The sequence below is a fragment of the Triturus cristatus genome, chromosome 9 (assembly GCF_964204655.1).
Source record: "Triturus cristatus chromosome 9, aTriCri1.1, whole genome shotgun sequence".
Classification (NCBI taxonomy): domain Eukaryota; kingdom Metazoa; phylum Chordata; class Amphibia; order Caudata; family Salamandridae; genus Triturus; species Triturus cristatus.
In genome coordinates, this window is record NC_140592.1 from 1,105,129,403 (window position 1) to 1,105,145,824 (window position 16,422).

General features: G+C 45.5%; 1 protein-coding gene across 2 annotated transcripts in view; it reads right to left on the reverse strand.

Annotated features, from left to right (window-relative positions):
• The window catches only part of KLHDC2 (kelch domain containing 2), a 141,661-nt gene that overhangs the window by 32,071 nt on the left and 93,168 nt on the right, over nt 1-16,422 (reverse strand). For both annotated transcript variants that reach the window (XM_085627009.1, XM_085627008.1), the window contains exons 7-8: nt 8,333-8,413; nt 8,203-8,261 (exon numbers count right to left, since the gene is read on the reverse strand). In XM_085627009.1, the coding sequence (XP_085483135.1) occupies nt 8,203-8,261; nt 8,333-8,413 (140 nt within the window). The remainder of the gene's footprint in view (nt 1-8,202; nt 8,262-8,332; nt 8,414-16,422) is intronic.

The following is a 16,422-nucleotide window of genomic DNA, read 5'->3' on the forward strand; positions in this document are numbered from 1 at the left end:
GAGCAACAAGAATGACTTGGGCCCGGTCATTCCTAATCTTCTTGAGAACTCTGGGCAGGAGTGGTATTGGCGGAAAGGAATGCAGGAGGCCGGAGCTCCACTCGAGACAAAAAGTGACTCAGAGCAAGAGTAGTCATGGAAACTCCAGATCGCAGAACTGCTGACATTGCAAGTTCTCAGAGGTTCAGCTCTCCTCACTGCTGAAAGAGTGCTGCACCACCTCGGATGGAGATGCCATTCGTTGTCTGCTAGGCATCTTTGGCTGAATTTGTCACTCTGGCGTTCAGAGATCCCGACAGATGCTGCACCACCAGGGAAATGCCTGGATTTTCTAGTCAGGTCCAGAGGCATAGAGCCTCCTAACACAGGGGGTCCACAACCCTACCCGTACTGTTTTTTGCAGTACCACATGGCGGTTGTGTTGTCTATAAACACATGTACCTGCCTTTCCGTGATTAAAGAAAGGCTTTTAATGCCAAGCGAATTGCCCGAAGCTCCAACAGGGGTTATGTGGAGTTTGGAGTCCTCTGATCTCCACCTCTCTTAGACGGTTGCCCCAGTCCAGTAGTGATGCATCTGTCATCACCGTTAGAGTTGGTTGGGGAAGGGAGAGGTGTCTGCGTCTGATCCAATCACGGTTCGTTAGCAGCCACTGCAGGTGTTTTGCAGTTCCCTCAGATATCTGGAACACATCAGAGGAATTCCCCTAATGCTGTGCCCACTAGAACTTCAGGTCCCACTGCAGAGCCCGCATATGCTAGCGGGCATGTGTCACCAGCAGGATGCATGAGACCCAATAGGCTCAGAGATAATATCACCAAAATCCAGGATAGAGATTGAAACATCAGAATCATAGCCGGAAGATCCTGGACTCGCCACTTATAGGATAGTCTCTAAACTGCACAGTGTCCAGAACAGCTTAGATGAAAGGGAGCGTCTGAGAGGGAGTAAGGTGTGACTTCGGCATTTTGATAGTGTACCCCAGCGAGTACAAGAGGTTCGCCGTAGTCTGAAGTTAGGTGACAACTGCCTGGGGCGAGCCCAACTTCAACAGCCAGTTGCCGAGGTGGGGGGATGACTGAAATTCCTGACCTCCGCAGATGAGCCGAGACCACCTCCATCATGGCGAACACCCGAGGGGCGCTGGAAAGCCAAAAGGTAACACAGCAAACCGAAAGTGGGTTTGGCCCACCGTGAACCACTGGTCACGCCTGTGGACAGGCAGGACAGGGATGTGAAAATAAGCTTCCTCTATGTCCAGCAATACCATCCAGTCTCCTGGGTCCAGGGCAGACAGAACTTGCGCAAGTATTTTGAACTTCTCCTTTTTCAAGAAGAGGTTGAGAAGGTGCAGATAAAGAATAGGACGAAGACCACTGGCACCAGAAAGTAGTGTGAATAACCACAACCTACTTAATGGAAGTAAGAGTTCTGAGGGGGTGACTCCTGGCTAAAGTACCTCTGTCATGATGTTAGGTTTGACTGCCACTGAGGGTAGGTTATGGTCCAGGACTTCAGCTGTCCTGTGCACCACCACTCAAAGAGGCACCATCCTTCGCATCCACAACAGGAGTGGAAACCAGGCCAATGTAAGGTGAAGTGTCCAACCCGCTGGCCTTCCCCAGTTCCTCAGACCAGCTGTCCTTCTCAAGTGAGTCATCCCCATAAGGGTCCATAAACCCCTCCCAGACGTCTCCCTCACCAGGCCTATCCATCAAATAAGGCACTGGCTCTACTCTGGGAAGAATGTCCTCGGGCGCCGGAAATAACAATGGGGATGCTGCCACTTAGGGGTGTCAGCAGCACATGGGGAATCAGCACGGGAGCAGGAGCAGAGGAAGGTCTCGATCTTGCCAGCTTCTCCGGTCCAGATCCAGCAAGGGATCCTTAGGTGACCCTGCTTGGGTTGTCCCGGTTTGGGCCCCTCCCACACCCAAAGGCGCTCCAGAGGGGCCGAGCCTCCCAAAGATGAGGTGCATGGAAATTCCTTCAGCTGGGGGACGGTTGCTCGGCTCTGAGAAAAATGAGGAGAGGCGGAGTGGACCCAGGATCAGGTCCCATTGAATAACGGGGCCTGGAGTGCCAACGCTCCCTCGTCGGATGACTTTGACGGATGCGGGTAAGTCGAAGACTGTTTGGACTTCTTGCGCTAATGGGACTTAGTCGACCTCCCCGAGCACCTGCAGGTGAATGGCACGGCAGTTGCCACATGCCTTGGAGTTGTGTCCCAGCTCTAGGTACCACAAACACACCAAGTGGGCGGTCTGTCACCAACACCTGCCAATGACAGGCCCCACATGGATTGAAACCAGCCAGTTTCTTTGGTGACATCTTCACAGCAGGACAAAAATCTCAAAGAAGTCAACAAAAAGTCGAAAAAGACCTGTCAAAAAGCAATTGAGGGGTAGCTTAATCCGGATCAGTGCTATCTGGCACGGAAAGGAAAGAACGGATTTTACCGCACAAAGGTGGCATCTATATAGGTACTGCACATGCCACTTCTAGCATAGACGCCACCGAGCCGAACAACGTCACCTACCAGCGCGCAGCCGTACTGCTCAGAAATCTTCCGGATTCAGACTGATACCTGGGGATATTCAAGGGTAAGGAATGTGCAGCTAAAATCTCTATTAGATATATAGCCTTTAGGTAGTATCGGATTCAAGGTTCCCAATTAAGGTTTTGGGTCAGTCCATATGGAACTTTTGACTTTGTACTAGATGACTTTCTTTGGGGACGCGAAGGGTGTTGAATTTATAACCTTTACAATATGCAGTAAGGAACAAGGGATCAGATCAAACAGTTTCAGTGTGATCAGAAAATGGTCTCTCTACCTTCAGAAACATTTCTTTAGGCTGGTTATTTAAATGTTATAGGGTACAAATAAGCCAGCTGAGTGTTCACAGAAGCAACAGTCTTTCTTATTGTGTCAGATCTGGACACCATTAAGCAAGGTATTTCCTGCTCACAGATTTAATTACTACAGTGTTGTCAGAGAGAAGAGGGTGAGGCTGAGGGGCAGTTGGAGAAGTCAGACATACCCATGCTACAGCATTAGGATTCTCGACAATTAGTTTTGCTTTCTTCGTAACTGGACTTTCAATATAATCACGAATACAAAACAGCAAACATATGTGCTGCCTCTGCAGTGGTAAAGACCGAAAAGAGAGCTAATGAAAAATAGAAGTAGGAAAGCGAAAAAAAAATCATGTTACCACAGGACATAGAAGTAAGCTACAAAATTGCCTTTTAATTTGTCTTGAAATTGATCGGAGACCCTCACCATTCTGGATCCTACTTTAATCATTCAAATTATAGATGCAGTCTTTTATAAGGTGCCACAGATCCTTTAGTATTGAATCTGGCTAGTTAACTACTGCACAGGAAGCTTGAATCTACTTAGGAAAAAATACAGTGAAAGTAAAACGCTTCCTCCTATATTTGGAAAATTATGCATAATTTTTCATGCATCTGACATTTATGAGATCATATATTGGCAAATTAAAGGCAGTACTTAAATTGAAATGAGGACCTTTCCACACAAATTTAGATGCAGGAGTTGTAAGCACAGAAAACAAGTTTGGGAGCAAGCAAATAGTAATCGATATATTTTTTTTAAACCTGGATATCAACCGTTTGTGTCATGTTTAGTGCAATATATAAGGAGAAGCATTATATTTTACACAATGTTTATTGTGGATGTGAGAAAAATCTGTCTTTTTGAGTGATCATCCCCATTTTGTACTGACTGGTATTGCTGGTTTTTTAACTCTGCTCTTCTGTCCAGGCCCTTGGGTTTGCTTCTGAACCCTAAAACATTGAAATATTGTCTAAGCGCCAATTGTAAATATTTAACTTTCCAGTAAGGTCCTAGTACACAGTGTAGAAAATACACCAAATAGCATGGGAAGTTAAATGTCACCTTTGGACTGCAACACACATTGTGCCACCCCCTAGGCTGACAAAAAAAACATTGTTTCAGCCATTTGTGTGTAGTCTGACTGCTGCAGCTTTTAAACATGCAAGGAAACCTGGCAATATATTCTTTTTTTGACAAGATAGAACCCTATTTTTAAATACTGAACAAGTCACCCCTAAGTAGGCCTTGTAACCTATAAGGGAGGTGCCTAGATTTTAAAAGTGATACAGGCAAGAATTTAATGGTAGCATATACCTACAGTGACTAGTCTCCAAATGCTATTTAAAATATAAAGGGTTTTAGCTGTCTCCATGAGAAAATCAAAATTCTGAATAAAGTACTATTTCTGCTAACTTCGGCTTTGGATTAGCTACAGGGATTGTTAAATCACTACTGTTCATATTCCTTAAAAATCTAAATTCACTGATTAATTTTAATTCCTCTCAAAACAGGAAGAGAGGTTTCAAGAACTTCATTAACTTCAGATGGACAGGGTGAGACCTGCCGATCAGGGGTGGCTCCTTCATTAGGGTGGAGGAGCGTTGCCCCACTGCTTTATCGCAGTGCGAGAAGCAGAAACATAAAATGGTAAAACTACAATTTTATTTTTCTGCTTCTCGCACTGAGACAAAGCAGAAGGGTTCGGTTGGGGGCGGGTGGGTGGGTCTGCTCAAAGGGCAGGGGAGTAGTGGCTTACCCAATGCTGCGGGCCCCGACTGTTTAGTCGGCCCTGTGGGGCGACCAAACCAGTCATGCACACTCCCTTTTCTCCATGTAGGCTGAATGCAGCCTAGATGGAGAAAATGGCCTTCCCATAGACGCCTGGCTGGTCGGCGTCCCCACCAATCACAACGCTACCATTGCAGCTTTGTGATTGGCTTAGGAGAGGGGAGAGAGGCTGCCTGTTTTCTGTTTCTGCCGGAGGCAGGAGAGTAGGAAAACGCAGGACCCTGCCAGGAGCAGAGACAACGCGGGACCCGGGAAGGCAAGTTATTTTTTTTTTTATTAACCACCCGCGAATCATGCCGCCCGTGACTGCGGCTTATTCATATTCAACTGTAAAGGGAGACCTGGAGAAGAGAAGCCTTGAAACCCTGGGATAACTACAGCCAGGTTGGCACCAATCCAGTGAGAAGGGGATCTGGTCTGGTCCCAGAACCAGTTTGGTGGGAGTTGCAGAGGAGGGAATCCCTTATTTCGCTGACACCAGAATACTTTAAGGACTGAAGGGTGCTGTCCTATTGGAGCTTACTCAGACTAGTGTACTGTAGAATAATCTATAATAAGGGGAAAAAAAGGATGTGCCGCAAAAATATAAATTGTTGCCCCTGGGAATTTTATCATTTTTTTTAGAAACAGAAACCCTTATTCCCTGGCTAGTGAATCCTACAAAAGTTGGACTTCACCCAAAGTTCATCAGAATTTCTGAACCTGCAGAAGGACAGAATAGAACTGGACCTATTTTCGGTCACCTGTGTGAAGACCTGAGTGGACCTGCTCCCACTTATACAAAAAATCCAGAAGTGGAATCCAAGGGTCAGTTGGCTGATCTGTGTGGCAGCAGGGGCACACCAAGCTGCATGAGGCCCTTTTCCTTGAGTGACCAGCTGACCAGTAGCAACTGGAATTAGACTGGACTGGACCTTATTAGTAGACTCTGCTGAAGTGAGTCTTCTCCCCTAGGTGCTTTCCCTGAGGTCCTGGGAGCTGTGGGTGAGTGTCTGAAACGTTTCAGTGCTCCGTCCATCATCTCCTCGTGTTTGCTTTGTTCGCCCTAAGTTGGCAGGGTATGCCCAGACGTGGGTCTCTTGCTCACTTTGCCACTGGATTCAAGCTAGCCTGGCTGAAGAAGGGTGTTACCCAGAAACCGGTCGCAGGATGCTTGTTTGCGGGCCAGGGAAGACATGGCTTGGCAGTTCGGGCTGGACTTTTCACATGAGGTACAGGGCCAAGACTGATTTGCATATAGCTTTGTCTGAACTGGGGTCGAAGTGAGCTAAAGAATGATGATGGATTCAACCCAGATCTGTAACTGGGGGTGAGTGTCTGAAACGTTTCAGTGCTCCGTCCTTCATCTCCTTGTGTTTGCTTTAGCTGTAGAAAAGCCCAAATAAACCTGCTCCCGAAAGACTTGAAAAATGGAACTTAAAAGCTCTTTGGACTTCCTAGACCTCCAAAGCTTAAGCAGGTCCAGAGGGGGTAAAGGTATCTGACTTTGAGAGGACTTCTTTGGATACAGTTTCATAGATTGCCTCGCTGGTGGATTTTAAGCTCCAAAAAAGACCAAAGTTAAAATTTGGACTGGGCAAATGTGCTAAATGTAACCGCCCAACGAAAGCAGTTTGGTGGATGTGAAATTTGAATTTTCCTTCTCAAAGCTTTTCTTGACAAAGTCAATGCCTTCAGTGGGACCTTTACTAACTGCTATCCGACTACAAGGACTTTGCCAGATAAAGCCTGCAAACCTTTCCCACTGTAGGATTTAGACATCCATTCCAGAGACTAACTTTGAAGGTAATATCTTTGATTGGGACGACCCGCTTGATGTATTTGACCTCTCCGCCATCGTTTTTAGTCTAAAATCACACCCTTGTCCCAGTCAACCGTGAACAGGGACTTCTGATTGGCACTCTATTTTTTCTTTGCCTAAAAACCTTAAAAATTCACGTTTCTAGTTCCCTTGGTGTTTTGGTGACATTTTTCTTAATAAAATATTTCTTCATTTTTAGAAATTGATTATTTATTGTTTGGGATTTTTACTTTAATTGCCTTGGTACTGCTCAATACTTTACACACTTTTACTTAAGTTAAGCCAGCGGGCTGTAGCTATCAAAGGTTCAACACAGGTTTAATTACTAACTTGTATGTTGGGTCGGAAAAGATCTTGAACATATTACTTACAAAGGACTCACATCATCCCAAACTAATAACATATTGTTTATATACTTGAAAAATAGGTAGCCAAAAATAGATTACTACTTCAATCTGTAAGCGTGAGAAAGACAAGAGAATGGACAAGAGAGAAAAGAATGAGACCACGCACAAAATAGAGTCTTCATCAGACTTAGGAACCATAGGTAATCGACACTTCGCCCTCTCAAGTGTACACTACTTGGATTATCTTCTGTAAAGGGCTTGCCTAGAGAAGGCAAACAAGCCAGCTACTGTTGTCCTCCTTTACATGGCCATTTGAACAGATAAAAGGGGCAAGCCCGGATTCCGAAGGGGAATCCAGTGACAATGAACAGTTATATGTTTGAATCCAAGACTTATTCATTGACAGAGTAAACCAGTTGAAATAGTAGAAATGTGGGAACAAAAACAGTGATTTTAGAAACATAGTTTGCATTTTTCGCAAACATGGACATCCAAAATCATGGGTTTAATGAAGTGTGAATGGTCGCTCCAAGCAAAACTGTATTTCTGTATGAAAGGTGAACAATTTATGGTAGTTAATTTTAATTTTTTTCCGGCATCGTCATTTGTAATCAAAGCGTTCAAAGAGGTATAGCTACACTCCAACTGAACCATACTGTGAAGGACGTGGAGAAGGCTTTCCGTATCAGTATTAAGAAAGAATGATGACGTTTACACCTCCAGAGTATTGAACTTGCAATCTAGAGCGCATACGTCTCTGCTGCTACACCATCCAAGCGTCTTTTAGCAGATACCATGTCTGAGGGTATGATGTTTCTTCACTTCAGTCTTCTTTAAGACTGATTAGTAGGCTGCAGAGAGGTTGTCTAGTTATTCCACATGGTTATCCAATCTGTTAGTGCTCTTTATATACTTACTTGCATGGACACAATATGATTAGAAGGAAAAACAATTAATTTCAACAGCACTGAAAAAATGTAAACACTTGCAGGTGAGAAATAACTATCACCTTGAACAATTTTTAACAGTTTTACAAAGTCATCATAACTGCAAAAAAAGATCACTTGCCGATATGGACTGGAGGGAAGATGTAACAGAAGCAGGGAGAAGAGGAAATGAAGGGCAATACAGGAGAAGAGGGAAGGGCAAAGAGGGGTATAAAGATGAATCAAACAATCACAGCAATAATGATGTAAGTCTGACAGAAAAAAAGATCTACAGGTCAGAAAAGAAGTGGGGCATGAAGAAAGTGAAAATATATTTTTTTCTGTGGGTATTTTGCTCTAACATCTAAATTGGAGGCAATTTGGGTAACTCGTCCAAAAACTAAAATGAACATTCACACAATACGAAAGATATGAACATTCATCTATTTGTAGATTACTTTAACAAACAAGGTTACTCACACTTCATTCCACTCCCAGGTGTCAAAATTAAGGTAATACAGATCATTCAGTCTAGAATCCTGAAAGAAAAACAAATAGTTAATAAAAACAAGCACAAACTGACGATATAGTTAAATAGTCAAACACTCACTTGGTATCGCCCTCCAAAAACATATCCTCTGTTTCCAACCGCAGCACAGGAATGTGCTGCTCGGGGGGATGGGGATTTACCCTGCAGTGAAGAAATACCAAAATAAACAGAAATTACGTGTTGTGCAATATTACAATTAGAAACAAAGGGAGGAGACATGTGAATGAAGAAAGCTGGACCCTAGCTAACAGCCTCGCATTGAGAACATGGCCTGTCTACTGCAGTGCACTACAGGGATTTGCGTAACCTAACAAGGTTTAAGTATTATCAACCATCCACATGGATTGTCCACCATAACAGTAACATATGGGTTGCTAATAAATGCCTATGCGCCAATTACGTACACACAAGTCTGCCAAGATGGCCCTGCAACGGACCAGATATCCTGCTGTTGACCGGTCATATCAACTGAGAGGAGAGACTGTTATTTACAGGGCTTAAATACAAAACTTAGTTGACATGTCGTTTTTTTATATCAATCATAAACACAATAAAATGCTAGCAAAAGTTATAGTTACATGCTTTAGTCTACCTTAAAGGATTTAAGCCCATGCAGATAACAGACTGATTTCTTAGAAAGTGGAGGGTACAGCAATGATTCTACAGCTTACTTCTCTCATCTTATTTCAACAGACCCACCCACCACCGTTCGTGGACACTATCTGAAAGGTCCAATAAACTAATTAGTGCTCCTTTGCTCTGGTGGAAGTTTATAGCTATCAAACCGCCTGCGCATTTCCCTTCCCCATGCAGGAGTAGGTATCTGCAAATCATTTTTCCACCTGTTCAAATCACAGAACATTAATCATGTTTACTTTGACATAAATAGTACCTATGGCTATTCTTGGGCAAAGGCGCTTATGTTTCATCTACCAATCTATGAATACTTGCCACAATGCATACAAAGCGGATCACAATAGGACTATCTTCCTTCATGCGAAACAGACAAGGATGGCCCAGCTAGGATGAAATAAATCTTTCTTCTAGGGGCGGTCCCGGGGCGGCCAAGAACGCAGTCACTCTTTCCTGAGCTCCTGCTCGGCTCCTGGCCCATGACTGCTGGTGGCGGTGCTGGTGTGCGGCTTGCCGTTGCCGGGCAGTTTTTGAATGACCCGGACATGCCGTGGCAGAGGAGAGCCATGGCAAGCGTTGGCAACCCGGGGACAAAGCAACCTGGCCACGCACAACACTGGGGCCGCGGAGAGGCGGGGGAGCATCAGTGGCGGCTCCTCCGCTATGGCAGAGGAGCGTCGCCCCAGTGCTTTTGAGCAGTTCAAAGTAAAGGATATATAAAATGATAACTTTGAGTTATAATATTATGTTTCCTTTCCGGGTGGGCAGGGCTGCTCTGCTCCAGAACAGCTTTACAACAAACAAATGATGGACGGAATGCTGACATTGCAGACATTCTCCCCCAGTCAAGAGATCTGGGTTAAATCCATCGTTCTTTTGCCCACTACGCCACCCCAGTTCAGACATGGCCAAATGCAAATCAGTCTTGACCCTGTGCCTCATGGGAATAGTCCAGCCCGAACTGCCAAGCCATGTCATCCCTGGACCGGAATCAAGCATCCTAGGACCGGTTTCCGGCTATCAGCCGTCATCAGCCAGGATAGCTTGACTCCAGTGGCGTAGTGTTTGTTGTAACGCTGCTCCAGAACAGGGCAGGGCAGGAGTGGTTCGCCCACTCCTAAATGCGCAAAGACTGTTTGGTCGGCTCTTTCAGGCTGCCCAAAACAGTCATGCGCACTTTCCCTGTTCTCCAAGCAGGCTGCATTACAGCCTGCATGGATACATACCCAGACCTCTATTCCCTGGTTGAGCGTCAAACAAGGACGCTCAAAACCAATCACAATTCTGCATTGCAGCGTTGTTATGGTCAGGGCAGCCAGTCTGTTTTTTCGGGCTTCCAGTTCCTCGAGTCTCACGAAGAGAGCAGGAGCAGAGATACGGGACCTAACAGCAAGGTAAGTGTATATTTTTATTTTTTATTTTGCATTGTGCAACTCTGCTCCTCCCACCCCTCCCCCACGAGTCATGCCGGCTGCCACTGGGGAGCATAGCTGGGAAGTTTTCATCTTGCTTATATGTGACATGTCAATGTTTCAGTGACATTTGAATGCTTATGTGTGACATTTCTGTTCTGTCGATGTAATGTGGTACGTTGCAAAAAGAACACACTTCTGTGCAGAGGTATGGTCAAGGAGTGTGGAAGTAATTGCAAAGCTCTTCATGTGTTTATTCAATGTAACAAACCCACGCCATTTAATCACCTAGCCACCCTGAAACGTTAATGGAAGATGGAATGCAGTGCGCCAGAGCAAATGGAGAAATGCACCACACAAGATCCGAACACAACTGGGAGAAATGAAGCACTATAGTTTAAATCAGAGGAAGGGCGCAACAGTCCAGAGAGCAATATTAAAAAAAAAAAAATCTGCTGGATTTTCAACGTCTAGGGAAAAAAAATGCATATTTCTCCAAGATTGCCAGTGTCTCTGCTCTGACTTATTAAACTGTACATGCTCTGACAGCTGGAGCCGTCTGTTGCCGAGTGACAGACTAAACCTTGAGTGACTGCTTACTTAAAGTCCTCATCCAGCAGCCACGTCACTGCTATGATAGCGCAACGCTGAAGATCTGCACACTTTATTGCGTGGTCTTCGCTAGAAGGCCGACTGGCCGATTCATGCTTCTTTAGTTATGAGTTCTGTGAAGTACCTCAGCAGTGCCTGGAAGGAGGTGGGGATGAAGGGAATGGTCTAGCACTCGCAAGTGATCCTGGTATCTATGGCTACTATGACCTCTACTCCAGCCAGGACAGGCTCTCTGACTGTGCAATTCAACAGGTTCCGCACAGCTCGAGTTGCTCTCGCCAACATTTACTGAGCAGAGTGTCTCAAGCCATATTGCAACTAATAACGTATGCGTGACTTTGAATACTAGTGCGGTGATGTGGGGAAAAGCATTATTTTGCTTACCCTAACCAACTATGCGTGGTACTTGGCAGGGCTGTGGAAGGCCTGAGAGGGGAGCAGCTTCACTGATTCAACCAACTAGTCGGGAGGGGGTATCGGCCCTACTTCTTTGGGAAGACAATGTGGTAGGGACCCCAGGCACAGTGCTTAATTTGTAAAATATTAAGTGCAGGTGATATAATTTTTTTAGGATGCCACACCCACTGTCATCGGCTCCACCTAATCCATGGACTGGCTCCACCTAATTCTCAATATGCTCCGCCCCACACCTGGCAAGATTTAATACCTGATCTGAATTTCAGCCAGCCAACCTTCCCCAAGTAAGGTTTTGATAAGAGCCCCAACTTCACAGAGAAAAGAGAAAGTTTTGAAACAAAGAAATTTAAAAGTGCATTTGAGGGACAATTTTCAGCCGAGTTGCCAATTTTTTGGCTTTAAGAGTACTTAAATGTTCTTGTACACGAACTTTCACCTTCCGTGAGGTCAACCCAATATTGTGCAACCCACAGTTACACGTCAGTTTGTAGATGACATTCGTAGAATTAATTAGTATTAATGGTGAGAATTATGTGTTTGTATTCTCACAGGGGTCCAGTGGGCACCTGTAATGACACTATGCACGGACAGTTTATCTACACTTAGGTTTCACTGTCTTTTTTCCTCACTTCATTGGGTTTGAGATTTTTTAACGACAGAACACACACTTTTTTCTTTGGAGAGAAAGTAACCTATGATAAGTGGATGTGCCGGTGAGTACCAGCCAGCAACCCCCTTGGTGTTATGACCGTGAGGTGCTTTCTCCCCTTTCCCACACTTTTTCTATCTTTGGGTGGGACTATGATGGTAATTTGACTTCTTTGTTGTAAAGTGACACACCACGACACTTTGACTATTGTTAGTAAATACGCATGAGAGGGAGTTGAAAAGTATAGAAACCCGCTAGTGTCGAAGTTATGGTATTAGGTGTTGTCTCTTTTGGTCAGGCCTTCTGTTGTTAATAGTGCGTTGAGTGGGGGGCGGCCTGGCTTTCTTTCCCCCGGTAGCTCCTTTTGTGTTGATGACCTCTTCCCAGTGCGCCTGCACGTTGTCCTAGAGGGCAAATCCTATTTTTTGACTGAACGCGCTGCCTCCACTGAGAGGCCGCCCAGACAGCCGGGGTCCTGGAGACCCAAGCACCAAGCGCAGTGAGTCCAGGCTCAGGAAGCACTTTTACAAAGGCCACTGCAACCGCTGGGATGTCCCGGCTGCGTCGGACTCAGAACAGGAAAAAACAATGGACCTATCCGACCCTGAAGGGGGAGCTGCCCACTGGTGGAGAGTGAAAACACCTGACTCGATGGTATAAGATATGCATGGGGCCTCCATTTCTCACAACGATTAGGCACACCAGCACCATATTATCTTTCTATGGTCACAAAGGACAAGAGCCTCGGGACAGAAAGTTAATGCTCCGTATCTACCACCACCCACCTTTGAGACAGGGACAGTTACTGGGCGACAGATGCTTCTATTGGGGGTAAGTATATGGAGGGGGAAGATTGGGGGAATGGGCTTTGGTTAATGGATTCTGTTTTGGTTAGTTACCCTTTTCCAGCCCTACATATGGCAAACACCAGCACAATGCTGCCTAGCCTATGGACTCACTGCTACCTGCACTCAAAAAGTGCGGATCATACTTTTGCTTCAGGAGTCATACCACTCTAACAGTACCCTGATGTTAAATCATAAGTATTGAGAAACTTGGTTGCCCCGACCTGTCAATCAGTTTATCAGCCCTAGGAACTGGGTGTGCATCTGTATTGGTCACTGCATTGAGGCCCCTACAGTCCACACTAAACCTCAGCTCTGGTTTTCCACCCTTGGAATTAGGTTTTCAGACTAAAACAACTGGGCTGGCCCAGGGGCTCTCAGAGGGTTCAATGACTCCCAATCCCAGCATCTTGCTGACTTCAGCCTTGATGCTCTCCTGGACTTGGTCAGACTGCATGTATATTTTATTTTTGACAGGTAGGCCACTCCCAGTGCCACATCATGTGAACACCAGCTTGTCTGACTAGGGGTCAAGTGAAGAGCTCAGAATGTGCTTGCAGTCAGCCTGCTGTTGGGCAGAGAGGGTGTCTGAAAAGACAACTTCTTCTATTGACCCATCTTTAGGGTTGTGAGAGGTGGTCAGGGAGAGGTTTATCATCTTCTTACTGATTCTCATCAGTGACCATCAGCATGGCCACATCAGCCCTGTCCTGGTAGAGGTTAACCATTAGCAATAACGGGGTGACCCTGTGTCCCTCAGAACCTGGGTATGTACGATGTATAGAGAAGTGGTTCTGTCGGGAATGTGACAATTTCTTTGTTGAAATGTAATTAATATATCCAAAACATTCAATTTTTAGTGAAAAACATTTACTAAATTAATGGAAGACAAAGGTTCAACATCACATTTAAAGAACCAATTAGGGATACACGGAACACACCACAAGGACAAAATACTTTTTGGTCAAGAATGACAGTTGTATTGTATGAGTATTATGCACATAAAGTAATGCAAAAGGCTGTCAATAAAACAATACAATGCAAGGCGATAAAGGGATTGAAGTGCAGGAAAAGTGACTCGTGGTGATAAGTGAAAAAAGTACTATACATATATTATACAAATAGATAACACGTAAGGACAAGAATAGTTATGTTGTACTGTCCATTTTTCAATGCATGAATACACGACCCAAGGGAGACTCTGTGTTGGGTCAGGGAAGCTGCATGGACTAGTGTAACGTGAACGTCTCGACCCTAGGTGGTAGCGCAGTTTAATATGTGTCAAAGGCGGGTCTTCATCAGGACAGGGGGGTAGGAAAACATTTGTTGACCGCCGCAACAAATGAATGCCGGGGATCCTATGAAGTAATTAGTGTGGGATCCGAATAGATTCTGATTTTGAAGAGCTGGGAAGACCCACACCAGTAGGTTGTGGTCTGAAACAAGTGATGTTTCTTGTTGAATTGCCCACTCCCAGATTGATTGGGCTTCTTGCAACAACAGTCGAGATCTGGTGCCTCCTTATTTGTTTATATAATGCACGGCCATAGTGCTGTTCGTACGTACAAGAACTGTTGACTGTTGAATTAGTGGAAGAAAAGCTTGCAAGGCTAAGCGAATCGCCCTGAGCTCCAGCAGACTGATATGCAACAGACGATGCTGAGGCTGCCACCGGCCGCTCACATGAAGATCTTGTAACACCGCTCCCCAGCCTTCGAGAGAGGCGTCCGTAGTTAGTATGTGTGGAACCGGGGCTAGCCTGAAAGACATACCTTGAGAAATGTTTTCTTTGGTCATCCTCCATGACGCGGCCTCTTTTATGGCCTCGGTCACGGAGATCTTGTCATCGAAGGATCTGTCGACATGGCGCCACTGCAAGTCTAACTCTTCTTGGAGTGGACGCATTCTTAATCTGCAGTGAGGAATCAGGGGTATGCATGAGGAGATGGAACCCAGCAGGCACTTGTAGAGGTGAACTGAAAGTGACCTTCTTGTTAACAGTCGGGAAGCCATGGACCTCAGCTTCTCTTGCCTTTCCAAGGTCGGGAAAGCCTTGTTTACGGATGTGTTTAGAATGGCTCCCAGAAATCTGGCTGTCCTTGACGGACTGAGAGAAGACTTCTGTTCGTTGATTGTTAGGCCGAGATTGGCAAACAGGTGTGTACACGTTATGACTGTTTCCTCTGCTGCCTGTTTGGTAGGAGCTTTTAGCAACCAGTCGTCCAGGTAAGGGAAGACCTGGAGCTTTCGTTTCCGCAGAAAGGCTGCTACCGGAGTTAATACCTTTGTGAAGATTTGAGGAGCAGATCGTAGTCCAAAGGGAAGAACATTGAATTGAAAATGGCTCTTGGCTACTGTGAAGCGAAGAAACCTCCTGTAAGCTGGGTGAATGGGTTCATGAAAATAAGCGTCCTTTAGATCCAGAGTGGCCATGAAATCCCCAGAGTTGAGAAGTCGAAGGATGTCTTGTAGAGAAACCATCCGAAAGGATTGCTTGATGAGACAGGTGTTGAGCTCCCTCAGATTTAGTATAGGGCGCCACTTTTCTAACGTCTTCCAGATCAGGAAGAACCGGGAGTAAAACCCTTTCCCCCTTTGGGAGATAGGGACCGGTTCTATAACTCCTTTGAGGACCATTTGATGGACCTCTAACCATAGCAGACGGAGATGTTTCGATACCGTGGCGCGAGGGGGCTTGGATGGTGGTGGTTGGACAAACTACAGGGTATGGCCGTAACGAATGATGGTTAATACCCAGCGGTCTGATGTTATATGTTGCCAATTGTGGAGGAAATATGAAACTCTGCCTCCCACTGATGACACAGGAGGAGAGGGTGCAGTAGTCAGAGCCAGCAAGCCGCTATTGGCGCTTAGAGTTGTCTCTGCCCTCTATTGTTCGAGCGAGAAAAAGAAGAAGATTGATTCTGCCGTTGGTTATAATTCAGCTTGTAGGATTAAGACTGGGAACCATACGAGGAGTACCGTTGTTGTTGGTAACCTCCCCTATATGAAGAGTTACCTCTTCTCCTCGCTCCTCTGAATGGGAACTTGCGGTACTGCAGAGTCCTTAAGGATTTTACGGTTTCTGTATCATTCTTAATATCCCGGAGCACATCATTGATATGTTTTCCAAACAACGCTTCCCCATCAAAAGGCAGATCCAAGATTTTATTCTGGACTTCTGGTCGGAACCAAGTGGCCCGCAACCAGCCCCGTCAGCAAAGGACAGCCGCTCCAGCCAAAGAGCGAAAGGCAGTCGTTGCAATATCCATTGCACAATCAATTATTTCTTCTGATGTTATCTCGCCTTCCTGGAGAATCTTTTTAGCTTCTTTCTTTCCTTCATCCGGCAACTGATCGAGATAGGGGGACAGGTCGCACCACATCTAGCGATCATATCGTCCAAGTATAGCCAAATAATTAGCCGCCCTGACCAGCAGGCTGGACATAGAAGAAAATCTCTTGCCCACATTATCCAGACGCCTGCCTTCTTTATCTGGAGGAGTGGTAAGGGGAGCTGAAGGATTTCTAGATTTCCTCTGAGCGGCCTGCGAGATGACAGAGTCCGGTTTAGGCTGGCTG